The 21,907-nt window shown below is 39.3% G+C and overlaps 2 protein-coding genes across 3 annotated transcripts in view; one reads left to right on the plus strand and one right to left on the minus strand.

Annotated features, from left to right (window-relative positions):
• Nucleotides 1–13,392, minus strand: PPWD1 (peptidylprolyl isomerase domain and WD repeat containing 1). 2 transcript variants are annotated; one of them, XM_085043595.1, is made up of 11 exons: nt 13,245–13,392; nt 11,820–11,922; nt 11,130–11,230; nt 9,773–9,893; nt 7,370–7,817; nt 6,612–6,802; nt 5,936–6,125; nt 4,740–4,921; nt 2,129–2,210; nt 1,382–1,564; nt 1–367 (listed from the first exon to the last, which is right to left on the minus strand). In XM_085043595.1, the coding sequence occupies exons 1-11, from the start codon at nt 13,390–13,392 to the stop codon at nt 224–226; spliced, it is 1,893 nt and encodes a 630-aa protein (XP_084899721.1). In that variant the 3' UTR covers nt 1–223. The 2 variants fall into 2 exon arrangements, with proteins under 2 accessions (XP_084899721.1, XP_084899722.1); XM_085043596.1 differs by lacking the exons at nt 11,130–11,230; nt 11,820–11,922; nt 13,245–13,392 and adding an exon at nt 10,828–10,995.
• Nucleotides 11,079–21,907, plus strand: part of CENPK (centromere protein K) — a 24,070-nt gene continuing 13,241 nt past the window's right edge. The window contains exons 1-4 of the mRNA XM_085043455.1: nt 11,079–11,093; nt 13,089–13,469; nt 16,856–16,948; nt 18,957–19,013. Of these exons, the coding sequence (XP_084899581.1) occupies nt 11,079–11,093; nt 13,089–13,469; nt 16,856–16,948; nt 18,957–19,013 (546 nt within the window). The remainder of the gene's footprint in view (nt 11,094–13,088; nt 13,470–16,855; nt 16,949–18,956; nt 19,014–21,907) is intronic.

The raw sequence follows: 21,907 nt of genomic DNA on the forward strand, positions 1-21,907 counted from the left end.
TTTCTAAGAAACATGCAGATGTTTTTACTTTAAAATACAAAGTTATCAGAAATACAGAATTAGGGCACTTTAGGTACATTAAAAACAGTAGAACTGGTGATTGCTCTGTCCTGGTACTTACTATATCTAGGAACTATCAAAAATGTTTGTATTTCCTAGGTCCCTTTCTGGGTCCCACATGCTCAGTTTTTTTTCTGCTTAAGCTGGAACCTTCACACCTGCCTTATTTCACTGTTATATTAATGATGCTGATATCCTCATAGGGTTTGTCAGTTTTGGGATTGACTTTTACATTGGAGATTCTCTGAACAACTTCCATTCCTTTAGTTACTCGTCCAAACACACTGTGCTTGTTGTCGAGCCATGGCTGTTGAGGGCACAGGAGGAGAGAAAAAAAAATCATATTAAAATAGAAAGCAGCATGTAGGTTAGGTACCAAACCAAAAAGAGAGTAAGTGTACATGGACACATTTTGTGTGTCCAGACTATGGAACCTAACACCATGTAAATATTAGCATGCAAGTAAATACTACAGAGTGCAGCTAACATATTCATATGCATTTTGACTTACCTTTTCAATTGTTATCTTAAAGTACTACAGAGGTCACATTCTACCAGTGCAATAGCATTGAACAGTTTATTTTAAAGTGTATTCTCAGTTCATTCAGAAATGTTGTTTCAGTCTCTCTGTTTCATGGTATTTTCACAGAGAAATTTTAAGTGCCACTTCAGAATATCACTTAATTCAATATTCAAATTTGAATATAAGCACTGATACAACTTAGCAAACCTCAAAACTATAGTAGATGAGTGGGTTTTCTTAAAAAAAGACACATAACTTTAACATAAGTGCTGTAAGAATACAGTTTTTCTAAGTGTTATCTTTAAGGATTTGGTTTTTACCGCTCAGATTGACATACCAAAATTTCTGTTGTTGGCTCTGAACTTATACACAGATTAAATAAAATTTTCAAACCTGAACACTGGCTTCTTTGTATAGCTACAATTAGGCAGTATTAAGGAGACATCCTGGCACCATATGCAAACCCCAAACAATCTAAGCAACACCTAGGTTTCCAATCAAGTTTAAACCAATAGTATTAATATAAGATACTTTAGTAATACATAATGGCAAACATGCCTAAGAATTTTATGCCATCCATACTTCATTTAAAGGCAAAAGGCCTCTTGATCACAACTGATATAAAAGTATTTCTATTTCTTAAGCACAGTTTTAGTGAAGCCTACGCCGTACACGTTGTGTGCATCATTTATTTGCAAAGTAAGTACTAGTGTGTTTCTTCTTCCATGAGAAAAATACAGATTTTTTACTATCGAGATAGCTTCTCAGGCCTTAAATTGAGCTTTTAATATTACTTACAGTAGGCACTACTGTTATAAAAAACTGCGATCCATTGGTATTTGGTCCTGCATTAGCCATGCTGAGTGTGTATGGTCTGTCATGTCGTAAAGTTGAATGAAACTCATCTTCAAATTCTCCTCCCCAAATACTTTCACCTCCCATTCCTGTACCAGTTGGGTCACCAGTCTGAATCATGAAACCCTGCACAGAAATTATATGTTACCACGTTATTGCATAGAATAAATAACGAGAAGTGTTATATGCCAGGTGACGTTTTTTCAAACTTGCTCAAACCTTTCAACAAAATGTGTTAAAACGTTGTGCGTAAGGGACAAAGCATTGAAGGCTTTTTCAAGTGTCTATGAAGGACTTGTAAAAAAGCAAGGTTACTCACTATTCTTGCTAGTGAAGGACAGAAACCTGACTATCTGTACCTTTTGCAAATTCTTAGACTCTATCACTTGATTCAGGTGCAACAGAAATAAGAAACCTTACAAGAAAGGCCTTCTGATACGAAACAAAGTTTTAATTCAAGCAGGATAGCTGAATGATCTTTCAGTTTTCTGCCACCATATCAGGTGCAGAACAACTATAACTTTCCTAAGTGATAAAGTTGTTTAGAACATGAGTTGTTCAGACTTTACAGGGAACTCTAAAGCCAGTCCAACAATCCTGTGTGCAAAAGGGAAATGGCAATGTTAACAGAGGACTGACCACCAGAGTACATTATCTAAACTAACAAAAAATTAACATGTTGCAAGTTACCTTGATGATACGGTGAATTATGTGTCCATTGTAGTAACCATTCCTGCTGTGCACGCAGAAGTTTTCCACTGTTTTGGGGCACCTGAAATCATTTAACAGAAAACACAGGCTACAATCATATTTGTCTGGTGACAAGGCTACAAAGATTTCAGCTGGAACTAAGATCCTTTTGTACTGTGCAGCATTTCAGCACTCTGTAGGAAGGGCTTTCACCAAATAAGGAAAAAACAAATCTTCGCCTCCTCAAGCCCAGAGCTGAAAGCAAAAAGCCTGAGAAGTACAAAGTTGCATGATTACACAGAAAGGCAGCAGCAACGTTGGTAATACAGACATGTTTTAGCTGTTACTGAGCAGGGTTTATGAACCATCTAGTTATTTTCTGCTCCTCACCCCACCCCATCAGTGAGGAGACTTGAGCTACAGAAGGGGCTGAGAGGGGACACAGCTGGGACAGCTGAACCCAGCTGACCACAGGGACGCTCCATTCCACATATGGCATCATGTTCAGCACATAAAAGCTGGGGAAAAAAGCAGGGGACATGCAGAGTAATGGTGATTTGCCTTCCCAAGTACCCACTACACGTGATAGAGCCCTGTCTTCTTGGAGATAGTGGAATACCTGCTTGTCCATGTCCCTGTTCTGCTTTGCTTGCTTGTATGGCTTTTTCTTTCCCTATTAAACTGTGTGTACCTCATCTCACAAGTGTTCTCACTCTTACTCTTCCAGTGCTTTCCTATCCCACCAAGGGATAAGCAAGTGGTTCTGGGGAGCTTAGGTTCTGGCTGGGGTTAAACCATGAGTGCCAGAAACCAAATTTGTCTCCTCAAGGTCCAGTACAAGGCACCACTGACTAGAGGTTCCCTAGTTTTCTACCTGCACTACTCAATTTGTAGATAAACTGCGTTTGCTCTGTAAGCAGAAAGTTGTCCACTCTTTTACCTCTACACTTCTCTTGAGATATACATGCAAAGGTGTCAAGTGTTGCACGCAAGAGGTAAAAATGTAAAAATAAAATGTTTTAATATTATAGAACTTGCAGTCAGCAGAGTCAGTTATCCTTGTCTGAAACTACCTGCCAACACTGGTGAAGAGATAGAATGTTATTGTTGATGGAATAAAAAGGGCCAATCACTTCACTTTGTGATTTGTTACTTCTGAGAGTTACTACTAGATGAATTTTTTTTACAATGGCTCTTCTGTTATTTTTATAAAAAGGATTAGGAGCCAGACTAGATCTACCCTGATAGGTTTACACAGTCACACATTTTCCCAATAAGGAGAAAATGGCCAAGTTGAGTGCACAGCTGTAAAGTTACTCTACTCTATCTGTGAAATGAAACATTAGCTTGGGTTTTAGTGACACTCTAAGCTATCCTGTGAAAGCACCAGTGGCACAACTAATGGAACAGTCAAGATTATAGTCCCAGTTCTTGCTGAGCAGTACATAGTCATGCAAAACTTTATTTCACAACAAAATGACGAAAGAATTCAAGGGCTTATGGAGCCATATCCTATATGATCTTTAAAGTTTTAATCACATTAAAGAGATTTTAAATTAATGCTCAGCTGGGAAAAAATACAGCAAGAAAAGACAAATCTGAAAATTGCCAATCCTGGTAATACTGTATTTGATTTAAAATTGCATACAAAACATTGCAGTGAAGCACCTTGCAACAATATGACACACTGGCATGACAACTTTAGAAAAAGAAGAAATAATGTACCTTGGCCTGTCACTCACTGGCAAGAGCTGTACTATTACTGCAACCTATCTGCTATAATTATGAATTCCAGAAACTAGGAGTTTCTGGATTCAAGGAGACACTGGTGAAGACTGCAGTAAAGTCTGGTAGACCTACAGAGTAGATTTGAGGTGCTTATGATTAAACATGCATTTGGTTTTGGAGAAGCATGAAGTAAATCTGCAAGACTTAAGTTTCTATGTATAGCAATATGTTATATAAATATACGGTTAAATAACAGAATATTTGCAATTTTTGCATCACAAAGGAGAGGATGACACACTGATTTTAGCAATTGTCATGCATAAACTTTTCAATTCTATGCCTGAATCTGGATATACACAACACCAGTATTATATGCTCATATAAAAGTTGCTTTTAAAGGAGCTGCAATAACAAAGTGGAGTACACTGGCCACATTTGGCAGTTGCAACTTCTATTTCTCTGACTTGCACAGACCTACTGCCAAATCTATGGCTGCTGCCAAAACCATCATTCTTTTTCAAGATCTGTGCAAACAGCATTGCCTTACAATACAGAGCTTTCACAGAAAAGTATCATGACCTGCCCAAGAACAAAAGACAGGAATAGTCCTTCTAAACCAATAACTAAATAAACTCAAATAAAATTCCAAAAACTCCTCTGCCCCAGACTGTTATTTAGACCTATTTTTACCCCAATTTATTTGTGTTTGTCAAGAGTCACATTCCTACCTTGGCATTTTAAGAAACTGTCAGGAAACAAAGACAGTAGAAAAAGGGAAAGAAAATAATTATTTCTAGCATAAGATATGTCTTGGATACAGCAACCACAAGGAATGGAAGAAAGCAAAAAAACCAAAACAACAGAAAAAACAGTAAATACATACTCAACAGGAAAAAGCTTGATATGAATATCTCCCATGCTTGTGTGGATGATGGCACTGTCTGACACTCTTTTGGGACCTTCTGCCTGAGTGGCCGCCATGACCTCTTCTTTAGAAGGTTTCTCATTAAATACATCTCTGTCAGAGTCTGCACTCTTCGTGTCTTCTGGTTCACGTTTTGTAAACTGAAGCACAAAAGAACAGAAGGTTAACTGCTTTATTCTTTTTCCTTTTAAAATACACACTGCTCTGCACCCAACACATCAATGATATTTAACCCACTGAACACCCAATTCAACTTAAAATGCACAAAGGCAATTCACAGACAATCTACCTTTGCACTTCCGTGTTGTGTTACCAGTATTTCCATAGTCACAAATTCCAGTACAGCTACATGCAAATCCAAGTAACTTTTTATAATCTGTTATCTTTAAACTTTCCTTGCCTTAGGAGGAAAGTTTGGAGTCCTCCTAACAGGAGTCCATACTAGTTCAGCATCTTTTCTTTAAAGAGGTGGAGAATACCAGGTTATCCTGCTGTGCTCAGACAACATTGGCAGGTTTCATGCCAAAACTTTTAGTTGTGCTACAAAATTAAAATAAATCCTCTTATTCCAATACTGCATTAATATAAAACAACAGAAACCCAGCAAATTTAAGGCATAACAGACAGACCAATCTCTACCCTCTATGGCTACCATCTCTCAAATCAACTACTAACCACTCTGAAATTTCTTGTCTGTTTGGTTCCCATCTCACCTAAAAACAAAACTGTGAACAGAAACTTGACTCCTGTCTATCTTGGTTGCCTATAATGTCCTTAGTGTTACCAAGTCCTGATGCCGGTCTGAATTTTTTTTCTATTATATTATTTATGCATACAGTTCATTATTGTTTCTTTGTTAAGATCTGGTTAGTTTTTTTAAATGTTCTTTTTTTTTTTCAACTAGAACAAAATGATATCTTCTTGGGGGAGTAAAAATTTATGAAAACATGACAGCTGTTTCTAGCTAACGTATTGATAGTTAAAGATAAAAATTCTAGAATATACTTGCAATATAAAGGGACTCCTTTGTAAAAGCTGTGTTTGCAACTACTCAAGACAAAACACACCAGAAAGGTTCAAGGAGAAAAACAAAAAATAATACAGAGAAAACATCAATACAACAATGGAGCTATTTAAAGAGAAATGACACACACCATGTAAAACCTATTTTTTTTAAAAGCTGTGCAGATTACTGTTGGATCTGCCTGGATATTCTGGAGAACAGGATTTTCAGATGCCTTCATCTCTATAGTGATCGCAGCACGATGTTTCTTTGCTACTCCTTGGAACAAAGCCAGTTGCATCATTCTGATGTTCTCTTGTTTTCCCAAGATACGAATACACCTGAAGTACAAGATGTGAAGAGGTGGAACTGTCAGGTGGTTAGTCAGAGAATGTCTCCTTTTTGACTGTAAGAGTCTTACAGTCTCAAATTCCCTAATCCTCTCAAAATCATTACTTACTAAACATTTTCATGATGTTTCTCTATTCAAACTTGCTACCTTAATTTACCAGTCAGCCTCCTTATGTAATAAAATCCTAGCTACATGATTCATCTTTACATTATCCCATCCAGTGAGCCAGAGATTGATTACATATTTTAATACACATATGCTTGCCATGTTTTCTCGTCATTTGACTTAGCTTTAATCTTTAACAACTCTTTACAAAGAATGGGAGTATCTTCTCTACAGTCTACTGTAAGGCTCTCAAATAACACAAAAAAGATTAGACACCTCCACAGTCATACCAAGTTTTAAATATGCTATTCATTTGACTGAATAAAGACTTTAAAACAAATTTATCTCAGTATATGTCACTGGAACTTACCTGTTAGTCTCTACATTTATGACCTTAATGCCCAACATTGTTCCATAGAGAACGAAGTGTCCAGTTTCATCAAATATTATATTAATTAACCTTACTGCATCCACTTTCTCCAGTTCACGCTCAACTGCCATACGTCGGCCAAACTCCATGTCAGGCAGTTGCTGTCTCATCTGCTGAAGTTCAGTAAACATCTGAAAAAACAGCACTACTACATTAACATATTTTAAACCTCTTATCCAATAAAACACTGATTCACATGATTAGAAAATACCAAATTCAAGTGAGATTACTCCACTCAAACTTAACTGAAGGATTTAAATAAATACAAGTAATACTCTCTATTTTAATGACACAATAGGCATGTTGTACGATTAGGCTTAAGCACAAGAAAGTGTGCAGTTGTCTAACAAATTCCTTAGAAGCTGATAAATTAAATTAATTATTATGATGATAATAATTTGAAATGGACATTTTCCATAATTCTTTTCTAGTAAAATGTAATCTAGCAGTATGAAAATACCAATGAAAATCAGCAAATCTGTTTCACTATGTAGGTAATATAAATCAGTAAGAATTCATTTTGGGGCAAAGCAATCTAACCAACAAGCAAGAGAACATGGAAGGCCTTTTCTGCAAGGAAACTATAGGAAGGAGTCTTGCCTTTAGAAATAAATGATAGCTTAGGTGAATGTGCTGGCAAATAAATTTAAGTAAATAAAGAAAACATTTCAAAGAAAGAGAAATAACACAAAACTCACACTCAGAGATTCATCAAAGACTCTCATGAGCTTCCCCGTCAGAAAACGAAAAATTCTAACTTTTCTGTCAGACCCAAGAGTGGCCATTTTTTTGCCATCAGGTGAAAAACTTATACTGGATGGGTAAGCCTTGCATTTAGCAAATTCATACAGATCAGTATCTGTTTTATACTCCCAGTTCACATTCTTGGGAAATTTATATTCATGAGGAGTACCAGTCCAGTACTCGATCATTCCAGACTTGTCAGAAGATACAACTGCTTTGTAGACAGGGTTCAAGCGTATCTGGGTAAGCGGGGACATATGGAGTTTATCAAAAACATGAAGTGGCTGGTTGTTTCCCCGTCCATCATATATGAATATTTTTCCTGTGCTTTTCTCAGATGTTGCAACAGAAGATATGGCATCTCCAGGGCAATATACCCATTCACATTGGCCAGGGTGGTACCTGCAACAAAGAGTAGAAAGAAAAAAAAAATTGAAAATATGGAATGGTTTTCATCAGATAAAAGTCAAGTTATGCTATAAACTTGAAATCAAACATCAAAAGCAAACTTTAAACTTTATGTACTAGTTTTGCTAGTTCATATCTTGCTAATATTCAGCATATTACAGAAAAGCTTTTCCAAGCAGTCAGTGGATGACTACCAATTTCAGTTGCTTCCATATTGTTTTGTAAAGAAGCTGTGACAGACAAAGTAGAAAGCAGGTAAAAAGGAGGAATTAGGATGGCAATCCAGGTAAAGAGTCCAAGTGGCATTAATGATTACTGTTTAACTTATATAAGTAAATACCGTTTCTCTTCCATCTGTTAAGTGAGTAATGACTCGGAAATGAAGACAACTGCACGTCTGCCACACACTTATGGAAAAGTTCAACTAGACATTGCCAGAAAAAAGCACACAAAAACCCAAAAACCCCAAGAATTGATATAAACAAAGTTAAGACAATGCCCCTATATTCAATAAGGGTTGTGAATGCATTTAAGAAGGAACTCATTTGCTACTTGCAAAGGCATACTCTACAAACAAAATAAGCCAAAGATAAAGTCAATAATGTAAGTTATGTCTGTTTTAAAGTCTGTAAGCAAAGATGCTGAAAACCAGAACTCAAACAAAATGGCTAACATCAAAAAAATTATACCATCTCCACAGGAAACTCATGTTTAGTATCCTCTCACAAATCAATCTAACAGATGCTGAAGGACTGATGATATTCTGACATTATGACAGACACTAATAATTTGGATTTTCAATGTCTGTTGGTGAAAAGAAACAAACACTTTGTCTCAGGTTCACTAGAAAGAAAAGGATCGAATAAATAAACACAAAGTCTCTGCAGAAATAGTCAACCTTCTCCAGATCACTGATGGAAGCATAAAGCCTGGGGATTTGTAAAGAGCCACACTGTATAAATTAGTTAGAACTGGAAAGATCTGCAGATCAGGGGTGGTTTTTTAATTTACTTTTTTGTTATTTTACTGATTATGTCGTAACAGTATGGGGCTGCTAAGTCAAAAATACCAGCAAACCCAAAAGATTCAGCCTAACTGCAATTTTTCCAGAGCAGACAACCAAAAGGGAATCAATTCCTATAGGCAAAGTACATTATGTAGAGGATGATACTAAAAGTATAACTAGCAAAGCAGATAGCATAAGCTTTTATTAGCCGTTCCTATGCAAAAACTTTTGCCCTGACTTTATACTTGTCTTCAGTTTCAAAATTAACCAGTACATAGTAGACTATGAATATGTTCTCCAGTTCTAAAAGGCTTATGGAGAAATCAGTATTTCCACTGTTCTTGATGCAGCATTCAGTGATCCTCCAGCCTTTCAAATCCACCCTTTCAACAGTGTGGGGTTTGTTTTTCTCTGGTATTGTTATAATTCCAGTAACATCAATTCCTATTTCTGCCAGATCCTTTACCTGCATCCTGTGTTACTACAGAAATGTTACAAGACTAAAGGAAACAAAAATATTGCTTCTAACAGAAGAAGGAAATTGTATCCCTATGGCACCAAATAAGACAATAACATACAGGCCAAATCCCTTCTCTAATGGAACTCTGAGTGGACTGTAATTTTTAAACTCAGTGCCAAACTGCAGAAAAAAAAATTATGCCTGGCTAAATACTTGAAGAAATACTACATCTTTGTACATAATATTTGATGTCAAGGAAATGCCTTTTCTACTCCTCTCTTATACTGTTGCAGTTGTAATTTCTTCTATTCAGTCAGGCAGTCTCCAGCAATTAGATTAATTTCAGACAATGCTTTTTACTCAGCTTCATCTGACTGGGGGAAGGGGAGGAACTTAAGAACCCCAAATTATTGATTTACCTCTTAGCAAAATAACCTCCACTTACAATCTCAAACAAACACTAACAAGAACTAAGTAACTTACCCAAGTTTCAGCATGTTGATCATGTCGAAGTTGACTACATCAAACACCTTCATTGCCTTGTCATCTCCAACTGAACAGAATAATGCCCCCTCTGAACTAACAGCAATACTCTCAATAACACCTGTGAATTAAGTTGAGATACTGTCAAGAAATGGGAAAGAACATCCTTCATTTCAGCATTACATAGGGAAAACCTACAGAGTTTTAAACCTGTTTCCCAACCAGTTTGACACGTTTTTCACTTAAAACTCTACCTGGCTTCAATAAAATATTAATAAAAAAAAATTCAAAGAGAAACATTATATCATATCAGTGTTTAGACTGACGTATGTGATAAAGAACAATTTACCATAAACATAAGTGAAAGATTATAATGGCAATTAGTTTAGTTTAGAATGTTGATTTTAGAAAATAGAGAACATGATGGGGTAAACACCATGTGCTCCTCACCTTGCATCTCTCAACTGGATAAAGGCAGCAGAACTCTACAGACTATTAAACACACAATACTCAAAATGACATTGCAATTGAGCCTTCCACAATTTCTCACAATGCTGAGCTTTGCATGGTAGGTTTCGTTCTCACATTTTGCTTCTGTATATAATGAGAAGCTCATAGTTATGATCAACAACCTACTTTAATATTTCTTGTAACTCTAAAAGAAAAAGTACTTTTGCAACCTATTATTAAATATTTTTCTTACTGTAACATTCTGCATATCAAACTGGAATTTTTTCCTTCAGGCATATTATAATTCCTAATACCATTGAGAACCCAACTTTCTGTCCAGCCTTTTTAATGTTTAGCATAGTGTTGAAGAGCTTTGTGTACTTATTAGTTCAGAAAATTGAGTTAAAACAAAGTTTTTCTTTATTGCAATTCAGCTGATAATTACAACAATAAAGCAGACTTTTCTCTATAGTTAGAATAATTCCAAATGAAAATAATCACTTTTTTTCCATACTGCAAGGGAAAAAAAATAAGGGAATGAAGTACCCTTATTTAAAGCAACATATTTCTGAACTTCTCTGGATTTTATGAACCCTTTTGTGTACCTTGTTCAGTTATGTCCCAGATATTCTCCCCACAGGCAGGGCACAAGGCAATAGAATGGATGTAGGGCATCTGTACAAGCAGAGTCCCACATGTTTCATTCACATCCTATCCCTGATGGAGCTTGGGTGCAAAATGCAACAGGACAGAGGAATAAAGGAAGGTAGGCAGATAGTATTTAATCTCTGACAGCACTAAAGGAATCCCAGAATCTCTCTCTGTATTTGCACTCTCTCTTCAAACAACAAAGAGTATGGGGGAGGAAAATGTGAGGTCCTATAGAGAAGAAGGAGCAACTTCTCACCCAAGTGACTTCGGAAGTGTTTAACAAACTCAATCCCTTCTTCTATTTTTTTCCAGAATTTTACATGTCCATCATGACTGGCTGTTATGATAAAATCTGTCCTACAATTACAAAAGAAAAATAAAACCAAGAAAACAGATACACACATTATACACTTTCCCACTGATCAGTAATTTGCACTATAATTAACACTGTGCAGAGAATGAAATTTCAAGAAGTTACTGTGACAGTCTGTCTGAATACGTACCATAACTCCTGGAAAAACAAACAGTTATTTTAGTGCACTCTGGATTAATCTTTGAAAACTCACAGACTAACCTGAAGAAACATATAACACTATCCTTTTTGTTTATGTAAATGTAACTCTTATTTTAATTGTGTATGTATGTATGTGTGTGATCTCTGGAGTTCTGGTGAATGGTATTTCTTCAGAGGCAGGCAGTCGACCTTATTCCTTTATTTGCTGCACATTTTAATAAGGATTTTAAGACCTTCCCTTAGTCTACACAAACAATTTTTATATTGCTTCTAGGTAAGCCACTTAGTTTTCAAAAAAAGACCCACCACCCTTAAAATACCACCTCAGGACACTGAAACTTTCCATTATAAAACGTTTACAATGAAAACTTGTTAGCATACACAAAAATACATCCCTGACAAAGAAATACAATGGAAAACAAAAATACTTACTTAGTACATGCTACATGTGTAATAACATCTCTGTGCATGTAACTGCGTTCATACATCGAAGCTGATGGTAGGTTTTCAAGATAAACGTGCTCAAATTCAAGAACTACACAGAACAAAAAGACAAATCAGGAATTTTTGTCATAAAGTTACATCTAGCTAAAGTTCTCTTTCACTTAACCTTGTATTGATTACTCATATTTTAGTCAAAAATATGCAGGATTTTGTGCAAATTAAAGGGCTTTTAGCTTTGCACTCAGTCTTACACGTTTTCCATGGACTAAAGCCACTCAAATGCTGCTTTAGCTCATACTGCTCTTCCCTTTTAAAGCAACTGTTATCTTAGCTGACTTAATGATTTTTAAAAAAACAAAATCAATGAACAGTTTTTAACTTACTGCCAGAAAACTGAGAGTCATCTGTACCTCGTTTCATTCTAAAGCCACATGTACCCCTGTTTTTTTAAGAGATGTGTGGTCCCACATGGGTCTTGTAGTCTAAATTCTAAGTGCTGTTACCCACCTCTGTATTTGTTTAACTGCCTGACCTAAAATAATCTGATTTTGAGTATTGTCTCTGATTTTCAGATCCTACTTGTTAACACCTGTGCAATGGCAATTTTACTGAACCTGCAGGTTTACATCTACTGAACGTCATCAAAGTCACATTTACTTTACAGTGATACCCAGAGAGCTGGGATTTGCTGCACACATCAGTACCTCATGCCAAAACACAGCACAGAAGCTCCTCCAGCTTACAGCAGTGATCCACAAGATGGATTAACTCCACAGCTATAAATAACAAAGCTACAGCCTGCACCGCAGGGCTCTCAGCCTGAAAGTGTCCGCCAGAGAAAGCCCGAGTCATAGAATCACACAACGTTAAGAGGCTGGAATAAGCGTTAAAGACCATCTAGTTCCAAGTGTCCTGCAATAGGCAGAGAGACCTCACGCTAGACCAAGTTGTTTAAAGACTTATTCAACCTGGCTTTGAACACTGCAGGGTTGGGGCACCCAGGAAATCGCTGGGCAACATGTGCCAGTACCTCACACTAAAGAATTTTTTCCCTATAGCTAACCTGAATGTCTCCTCTTTCAGTTACTTTCAGTTACCCATTACTCCTTGTGCTATCACTACAGTTTCTGTCGGACAGTTATTGTCCGATTTCCTTGTTAGCCCATTTAGGTACCGGAAGGTTGCTATAAGGTCTCCACGCAACCTTCTCGTCTCCAGGCTGAACGGCCACAAATTCCTCAGCCCCTGACACCTTAGCCCCGTAATCCCGCACCCGAAGGGCTCCGTCCCAGCGCGGTCACATCCCGCACGGCACAGCGCCTCAGGACACGGGCTGCTCCGGCCCGCCGAGGCCTGCAGGCGATCCCACCGCCCCGGACCCCGCTCGGGGCAGCGCTCCGCTTCTCCCCTTACCTCTCCTCTTCTTCGCCTGCGCGGCCTCCCCCGGGAGCGGCCCGACCCAGCGCTCCTCCTCATCCTCCTCATCCCCCGCCGCCGGCTCCTCGCCGCCCGCCGCCTCCTCCGGCTGCTTTCGCTTGCGCTCGGGCTCGGCGGCCGCCATGGTGTGACGTCACCGCCGCGCCGGGCGCCCTGCGAGAGACGTGTCCTCCTCGGAGCGAGAGGCGGGAAGCGGCAATGGTAGTAACGGGCGGCGGGAGCGGGCGGCGGGAGCGGGGAGCGGCGGGAGCGGGGAGCGGCGGGCTGTCCCGGCTCTCGGGGGGGTCCCGGCGCTCCCTCACCTCGGTGCAGCTGCCGGGGCTGGCGGCCGCTGGGGCTGCGCGCTGCTTTGCAGGGAGGGCGCTGGCTTCCCGGGTGGGAAGGGGCGCCGTTCGTGGCAGGGATGTCGGGCTCGCCCGCGCTGCTGAGGCGCAGGGCTCGTGAGGGGGAGGCGGGAGCTCCCTGTCTCACCGCTTTCGCGATGTTGGTTGTAGCCTGACGCCTTCATAATGTCTAGTTTTTTACTCTTCATGTATCTGTAACTTGGGGTAGCTCTGTGCTTCTTATAAAGTGCTAAAAGCCTCTGTTCCCAGTGCTCGCAGCCAAAACAATCGCTTGTAAATAAGAAACCCAAGGACATTCGTTGCCCTCGGGACGAAAATATGTAAACAGCGGGGGAAAGCGGGGAGCAGGCCTGGGGTGGTCAATATCGTCACCTGACGGTGTGATTGGAGAATTAGGGGCCAATATGCTAACAGGACAGAACTTATAAAAGGTGAAGGGCTCGTGACCTAGCGTCCATTTCGGGTGTAGTCCTACAAGGGGGACTTTGCCTGCCTGAAAGTACCTGGAGGCCTGAATAAGTTTGTCTGCTTTTTATACTCCTGATCTTGTTTAGTCCTCTGTTTCAGGTAGCCTGTTTTAGGCATCACCCTCGCTATGTTTTGCTTCCTAAAGCACCTTTTATGTCTCTTTCACAGACCAGCTGTCACTTTCCCTCCCTGACCATCTCGCAGTCGTTCAGTTTTGTTTGGTCTCATGGCATGTTTTGCCATCTCAATGTCTATAAGTATACTTGGAGCAGTGCCAAGAGAATGGATTTGGGCTCTTTTGAGTGGTGCTGAGCAGCAGGACAGGAGGCAATGGGCAGAAGCCAATGCATAGGAAGTTCCACCCGAACATGAGAGAGAACTTCTTTACTGTACAGGTGACCAGGCACTGGAACAGGTTGCCCAGAGAGGGTGTGGAGTCTCCTTCACTGGAGATACACAGACACCATCAGGACACAATCCTGTGCAATGTGCTCTGGGCTGACCCTGCTTCAGCAGGGAGGTTGGACAAGGTGACCTGCTGTGGTCCCTTCCAACCTGACCCATTCTGAGAGCCTGCTTTTGGACCCATGTGTATTTTGTATCCAATTATGTAGTCCTAAAACAAGGTAAGAAGGAATAACATGTTGAAATTGGAAGACATTAGTATTAATGCCAAAAAAGCCTTAGTTTTCAGGTATAGTGTGAAAATAGAAACATAATTTAACCATCCTGAATTAGGAGAAACTGCAGTCTACAAGAAAATAACATCCAAAATTGACTCTTCAGAGTATGTACTGTGTAAGGTCATTGAGAGCACAGCATTAAGGATTGCAAGCCAGTTTGGCTTGTGAGAGCACTGTCATGTCTCACAATATGTACATTTTGAAATGTGTGAAATCATCCTGAAAATTTAAAGTCAACAACAATAGAATCATCTAATCATTTTTATGTGATGGAGTATTTTCTGGCTTTCTCTTCTCAAAGTTTTATTTCATATAATGCTTTCATGGGGATGAATTGTATTATTGCAGAGGACTTGGGGGAAATATTTTTTATCCCACCCCAAGACCCTTTCAAATTTCCAAAGCATGGGGTTCTTCTCCCCCTCCTTTTTTTCTTCTCCCTCCCCACTATCCCTCTGGACTCTCCTTGTCTCCTTAACAGTTTTTTTGTGTGAGAGAAAACTAAGACTGCTTAGTTGCTTTCTTAGTTTTCAGGACAGTCTTTGCTGGAGCCATTTCAGAAGTCGTAATAAATTGTGTGAACTGGTTCTGTTTTATATTATGGAGACTCTTAAGAAGATAATGATTTGCCTTTGCAAAAACTATGCTCATTAGTTCTTAAAAGATCAAGGTAACCTAGATTTTCTAGTGTTCCATTTTTAATTATTGACGCAACAAATTTGCTGGGAAGACTGAGTAGTAGTATTGGCTACCTATGAGTTCTCTGGTGTAATTCCAGTATTCAGTGAGATGTTCTGATTTTCTTTCCTCATCCACTCTGCTATGAGGTACCTGAACTTTGGAAGTACTGGTTGATTATTTCACTTCTTTTAAATTGGGTTTTCAAGATAATTTTCTCTGATGCTGCATTTTTGTTCTGAAAAAGAGCAAAAGATTGAGTTAGTAATTAGTGCGATGTCGCTGTTGAGCAGCTAGCAGAGTAATGAATGCATCAGTTCTCAGTGGCAAGAAGGAATGACCTTTATTGTTTTGATTTCATCACATATATAGAGTTCTCAAAAGTCACCCAGATTGGTCAGTCAGAAGCCTTCCCCCAGGCCTGATTTGCCAGGCCTGCACTGTCCAAGTTCTGGGACACTGTTCCAACAACATCCAAACTTTATCTTTATTTATAAAACACAAGAAAATTTCTCATGGGAAAAACCTGTGCTAGCCACAGCGCATCATTAAAAAGACGTATAATTCTTATTTAGATTTTTGTCTACTTTTGGTGTTTCTATTTAATCTCTGTGTGTTTGGTGGGCTTAGTAATCTGCTGAAGTTTTTCTAAAGGCTTCTTGCATCTGGTACACCTAGGCTGTTGGTTATTCTCCCTTGAAAAAAAATTTTGGCCCTTCTTATTTTTTCCCCTGTTAATTGCTGATGTCATTCAGCTATCTTTAAATTGAGATAACTAGGGCTGAATTTCTGAATTTGTATGTGTTTCTTTCTGACCCAATAGTCTTGCAAAATTTTTAATTTAACTTTGGTTGATTTTTCTTTTAGCTGTCTAGGTGCTCTCTTTCCTTGGTTGTCTGTATATCTTTCAGGATCTTTTGTTTGTTTTTTGAGTAACTTTTGTTTGTTTGTCTAGTAAAAATATTCTGAATTCAAATGAAGGAGAAATAGACAGAAATCAACATTTATTGACAGAGCAGAAGTAACTGCTTAAAAACTTTGCAAATATATGGAGGTGAAGTGTCACTTTGTAACATGAGATTCTCTTACTGTTTCTATATTAAAGTTGTTAGAAAATAAAAAAGCTATTGCAGATAATCAAAGCAGTTACAAAAATTAAAGACTTTGTAATTTTCAATTAAATTCAATTAAAATTCAATTTTAAAAGTAAATTATCATATTCTTATTTTACTTAATCATATAGTTAGCTGATATGACTGGGTGGTTTCTAGAACTATAGGAGAGTTAACTAAAAGCTTTGGATTAAGGGAGTTTATTCTGTTGCATAGTTGATCTGAAGTGACAGGTATGATTTGGTAACTGATATCAGTGATTGTAGATCTACATGGTAACTGTTCTATTTGCTTGTTAATAGGCGGAATGTTCAGAAATTGCTAACACAGCTGGTGCTGTCATCAAGGAAGAACTCTTGGCTGAATGTGAGAGTCTTTGGAAGCAGATGGAAGAGGTATGCAAATGAAAGTGATAGACTGGATTTATAATAAACCTTTTCCAGGATTATTTTATTCACCATGTGCTTGCCCTACCCCCTCCAGTGAAACCACTTCAATAAAACCAACCAACCAACCAACCAACAACAAAGGAAAAAGGATCTTCAGAAAGGTCAAAGGTAGAAAGTGCTGGAAGGGATGAAGAATGCCTTGTGGTGTCAAACTTAGTTTACAATGTGCTGATGTTGTGATTTAGTTAGCATGGGAGTATATGTTAAAATTACGGAAAATGAAACAATTTACTTGTGTTATGGTAGTACCAGCTTACTGAGACCCTTCTCTCTATAGTCTCACAAAAGATGGGATTCCAGTTCACAAGTACTTTGGATCTGAAAGGAGAGACAGAATAGGACAAAAGAGAGGCATAGAAGGACAATGATCTGTGCATATGCTTGTGCAAACTGACAGTTACATTGTCATGGTTAAAATTTCCCTCTTGATATATGGTGCAATATGCTAACAATAACACTATAGGGCCTGTTATTCTTATTTACCAGATTCCCAAATGATAAACTTTTATCAGTTCTGAGGGAATACTGTTCTTCCTGTAAGATTCTTCTGAGTCTTAGATGAAATTATAGTCATGTTCTAAATTACATTTTCAGAGTCTTACTCGCGTCACTCAATTTTGTATAGTACTTACGTGCTATTTGCTTGAGTTTTGAGTTGTAGGTTCAAAACATTAAAATATCAGAAACTGAAGTAAAAGTATTTCCAAACTTAAACTAGAACAAAATACAGACAACTCACAATGCAATGATTTTACAGAATTACATTTAAAAATACTAATGTGATTTTATTTCATGTTGAGTATTCAGGTAAGTTCTCATGTAACAAGTGGCAGGGAATTTATTGTCTAAGTTTCTGAAGTTTTGTTTGGCACCATTTTAGAGGACCTGAACTTTCTTTGAAATTTTCAAATTAGATGGTAAGTTTGAATGTGTACTATTTTGAATTCACTTGAAAATGTTTGATATCTTGTATCTCATTCCCAGCATCCAAAAATAATACAGGAAGTCATGTGTTATTTTTGGAAGTTGCTAAAAACAGTAGAATTTTTATTACTCTGATTTTGCATCCTGGATGCACTCATGTTTCAGCAAAAGTTTTAAACTAATAGTAATTTGATTAGCTCCTAGGTTTCAGGGTTACATGTAATGTTCCAATGATTATGTATCATGAGCAGTTTTTGTGGGAGAAATCCTGTATAGTGTTCTGGTATCCAAACATTAATGGCAGGGTTTCCAAAGTACTGCTTAGTAGTTCTGTTGCTTAGTAGAATACATCCTGCTTTGTCATAGTGCGGGTTAAATTGGTGGCAGAAAAAAAGAATTTAGCAGGTGTCTCCTGTTTATGCCTTGGATATATGCGATGGCCTGAATTCAGACTGTATATACATACACACCATTGCAGTCATGGGAGCTGATGTAGTGCACTACCGTAAATCTACTGTGAAAAAGTATAGTATAAAAACTATATAGTATAGTATAAAAACTGTATAGTATACTGCCCTAAATGACTTAAAACTAAAAATGTGTATTGTAATGTGATTGCTCTGTTTGGAGAGCCAGAAGAATAGCATAAAGTACGTTAACTTCTAAGCAGCTTCCCTGTTCAGCCTTGTCCACTACTCTCTTCCCTATTTCTCATGTTCTTCACCTGTTCAATGAGTTTCCCCAAATGAACTTTTGCCTAATAACTTTCCTTTTTACTCAAATGATACATCTTTTTTTAGCTGCTACTTTTCTGCTTTCCAGTTCATTAAGTTCTACTTTACTGTGCTGTGATTTCAAAATATTTCTTAATATGCCCTTCTGGAATAGGGTATGAGGGATGTGGTAGGATCCAAGTCAAGACTCTTATTCCTATGTTTAAAAAATCTCGTTTAAATTTCTAGGAATTGTGGTTTTTTCTTAAAAAAGAGAAGAGTAAGCAAACTTTGTGTTTTATTTCTTTTCTACCAAGTATCAGAGCAAGCTAATGCTTCAAGGAGCAGAGACACTGCTAAAATCAGATGCCAAGGTAAGACAGTTTGGCTTTTTCAAAATACCTAATTTTCTGTTAAGATCATAGAATTACAGAATGGCTTGGGTTAGAAAGGACATTAAAGATCATCTAGATCTAACCCCTCTGGCATAGGCAGGGACACCTTCCACTAGATCAGGTTGTCCAATGCCCTATCCAACCTAGCCTGGAACTCTTCTAGGGATGGGGCATCTGCAGTTTCTCTGGGCAGCCTGTTCTAGAGTGTCTGTGCTTACACAGTTAAGAATTTCTTCTTAATATCTAATCTAAACCTGCCCTCTTTCAGTTTAACGCCATTTGCCCTTGTCTTATCACTACATACCCATGTAAACAGTCCTTCTCCTTTCTTCTAGGTCTCATTCAGGTACTGGAAGGTGCTGTAATGTCTCCCTGGAGCCTTCTCCAGGTTGAACAATCTCAACTCTCCTCACCTGTCTTACCTGTCTTTATAGAAAGAGAGGTGTTCCAGCCCTCCAGTCATCTTTGTGGTTCTCCTGTGGACTTACATGAGCAAGTTCACATCCTTCTTATGTTGGGGACCCCAAAGCTGGATGCAGCACTCCAGGTGGGGTCTCACCAGTACAGAGCAGAAGGGCAGAATTTACTCATTTGACCTGCTGGCTGTGCTGCTTTTGATGCAGAGATTATGGTTGGCTTTCTGGGTTGCAGGTGCATATGTCCTGCTTTTCATCCACCAGGATCCCCAAGTCTTTCTTGTCAGGGCTGCTCTCAATCAACCTGTGTTGATGGTGGGGTTGCCCTGACCCAGGTACCCTGACCCTTGTGCTTGGTCTTGTTGAACTTCATGAGTTTCCTACTAGCCCACTTCTTGAGGCTGTCCAGGTCCCTCTGGATGCCATCCCTTCCCTCCAGTGTGTCGACTCCCCACACAGCCTGGTGGTGTCAGTGAACTTGCTGAGGCGTGCTCGATCCCACTGTCCATGTCCCTCACAAAGATGTTACGCAGTGCCTGTCTCAAAAACAAGGCCTAAGGAATGGCCACTCATCACTGATCTCTACATGGGTATTGAACTGTTGACCATACCTCTGAGTGGGACCATCCAGCCAATTCCTTACCCACTGAGTGGGTCTGTCTGTCAAATCTGTGTCTCTACAGTTTAGTGACAAGGGTGTTGTTCAGGACACTGTCAAATGCTTTGCACAACTCCCAGATAGATTACATCAGTAGCTTTTCTCTTATCCACCAATGTTGTAATCCTGTTACAGGAGGCCACCAATTTTGTCAGGCATGATCTGGCCTTAAAGTCATGTTGCGTAACACCAATTGCTTCTTAATTTTCCATGTGCCTTAGCATAACTTCTAGGAGAGTCTGCTCCATAGTCTTGCTGGGCACAGAGGTGAGATTGACCAATCTGTAGTTCCTGGATCTTTCTTTTTCTCTTTTTAGTAGTACAGGTTATATGTCTCGTTTTTGAGTCGGTGGGATCTTCACCAGACTGCCATGATTTTTCAAATATGATGGATAGTGACTGTGCCACTTCATCTGCCAGTTCCCTCAGGTGCATCTGGGGTGGGTTTGATCCTATATGGCCACCAGGTGCCCACCTTAGCTGTTCATGACTCCCCTCCTCAGCTGAACGGGAGAGAGGAAATATAACTGAAGCCTCATGGATCGAGATAAGGACAGATTTTCTCCTACTAACTTTGAAAAATGCAACGGATATATGACTAAAATAAGCAGCAAAATGGTAGGAGAGGGGGGTGTAACTTCAATACCTATTTGGACAATTCCCTAATCATATGTGATTTCTTCTAGTTAAATGTCATTGTTATGCTGTCCAGCTGTGGGATGAGCAGGTTCCCAGTGTGCTGGGTGAAGAGGTAGAGCTCAGCAGGGTGCAGTGACTGGAATTGCATCTGGCTGATGACCAGCAATCAGCTATCTTCCTCAGGGTGCAGTCCTAGGAACAGTTCTGCTCCATGTGTTTATCAGAGATCTGGATGAAGGATTGGAAAGTCCCATGAGCAAGCTGGCTGATGACTCCAAAGTGGATGGTGCTGTTGACACTCTTGAGGGACAAGAGGCCTTGCAGAGGGATCTAACTAGCATTGGGCAATCATCAGTGGCATGACATTTAATAAGAACAAATGATGGATTCTGCCTCTAGGACTTAAGAGCAATGCTGGGCACAAGGATAAAGAGGGAAAGGAGTGGCTGTAGGGCATGCCCTGCAGGAAGGGATCTGAGGGTGCTGGTTGGCAGCAGCTCAGTGTGAGCCCTCAGGGTGACCAGAGGGTAAATGGCATTCTGGGAGCCTCAAGCATGAGCACAGCACTGCCAGTGACAAGAGAGGGGATTATCCTGCTGTGTTCAGTGCTGTGCAGCCTCACCTGCAGTGCTCAGTGCAGCTCTGGGTCCCACAGTTTAAGAAGGTTGTGAAGGTGCTGGAGTACATCCAGAGGAGGGCAACAAAGCTGGTGAGAGGGCTGGAAGGCATGTCCTGTGAGGAACTGCTGAGGACTTTGGGCTTCTCTGGTTTGGAGAGAAGGAGATTGGGGTGACCTGATTCCTCTCTATAGCTTCCTCAGGGAAGTGGAGAGGGAGATGCGAGTATCTGCTCCCTCGTACCCAGGGGTATTATGTGTGGGAATGGTTCAAAGAGAAGTGAGGGGAGGTTCACAGAGGACATCAGAAAACATCTTTTTACCTATATGAACCTTCCTCTGAAGGACCTTTTCAACTCTGCCGACTCTGACTTCTCATTTTCCCCTTTTGAAAAACTAATAGAAACATTTCTTGATCCCTGCGGGTGATTGTAAAATACTTTGAAGGAATTAGTGTTCTATTTTAATGCATGCTCTTTTGTTTTCTGCTGGATCAACTTTATAACTCATTTTCTATTCCGTTCTACCTCATTTTACGTCAGTG

The sequence above is a fragment of the Lichenostomus cassidix genome, chromosome Z, assembly GCF_008360975.1.
Source record: "Lichenostomus cassidix isolate B80296 chromosome Z, HeHo_3.0, whole genome shotgun sequence".
In the NCBI taxonomy this organism is placed as follows: domain Eukaryota; kingdom Metazoa; phylum Chordata; class Aves; order Passeriformes; family Meliphagidae; genus Lichenostomus; species Lichenostomus cassidix.

Excerpts from the sequence above, each read along its gene's own strand:
- PPWD1 (XM_085043595.1), bottom strand. The coding sequence starts at position 13,392 with ATGGCGGCCGCCGAGCCCGAGCGCAAGCGAAAGCAGCCGGAGGAGGCG. Across the intron at positions 7,818-9,772 it reads ATCAACATGCTGAAACTTGG|GTACCACCCTGGCCAATGTG; the intron begins GTAAGTTACTTA and ends TCTTTGTTGCAG. Across the intron at positions 4,922-5,935 it reads AAAAAAATAGGTTTTACATG|TTTACAAAACGTGAACCAGA; the intron begins GTGTGTGTCATT and ends TTTGTGCTTCAG.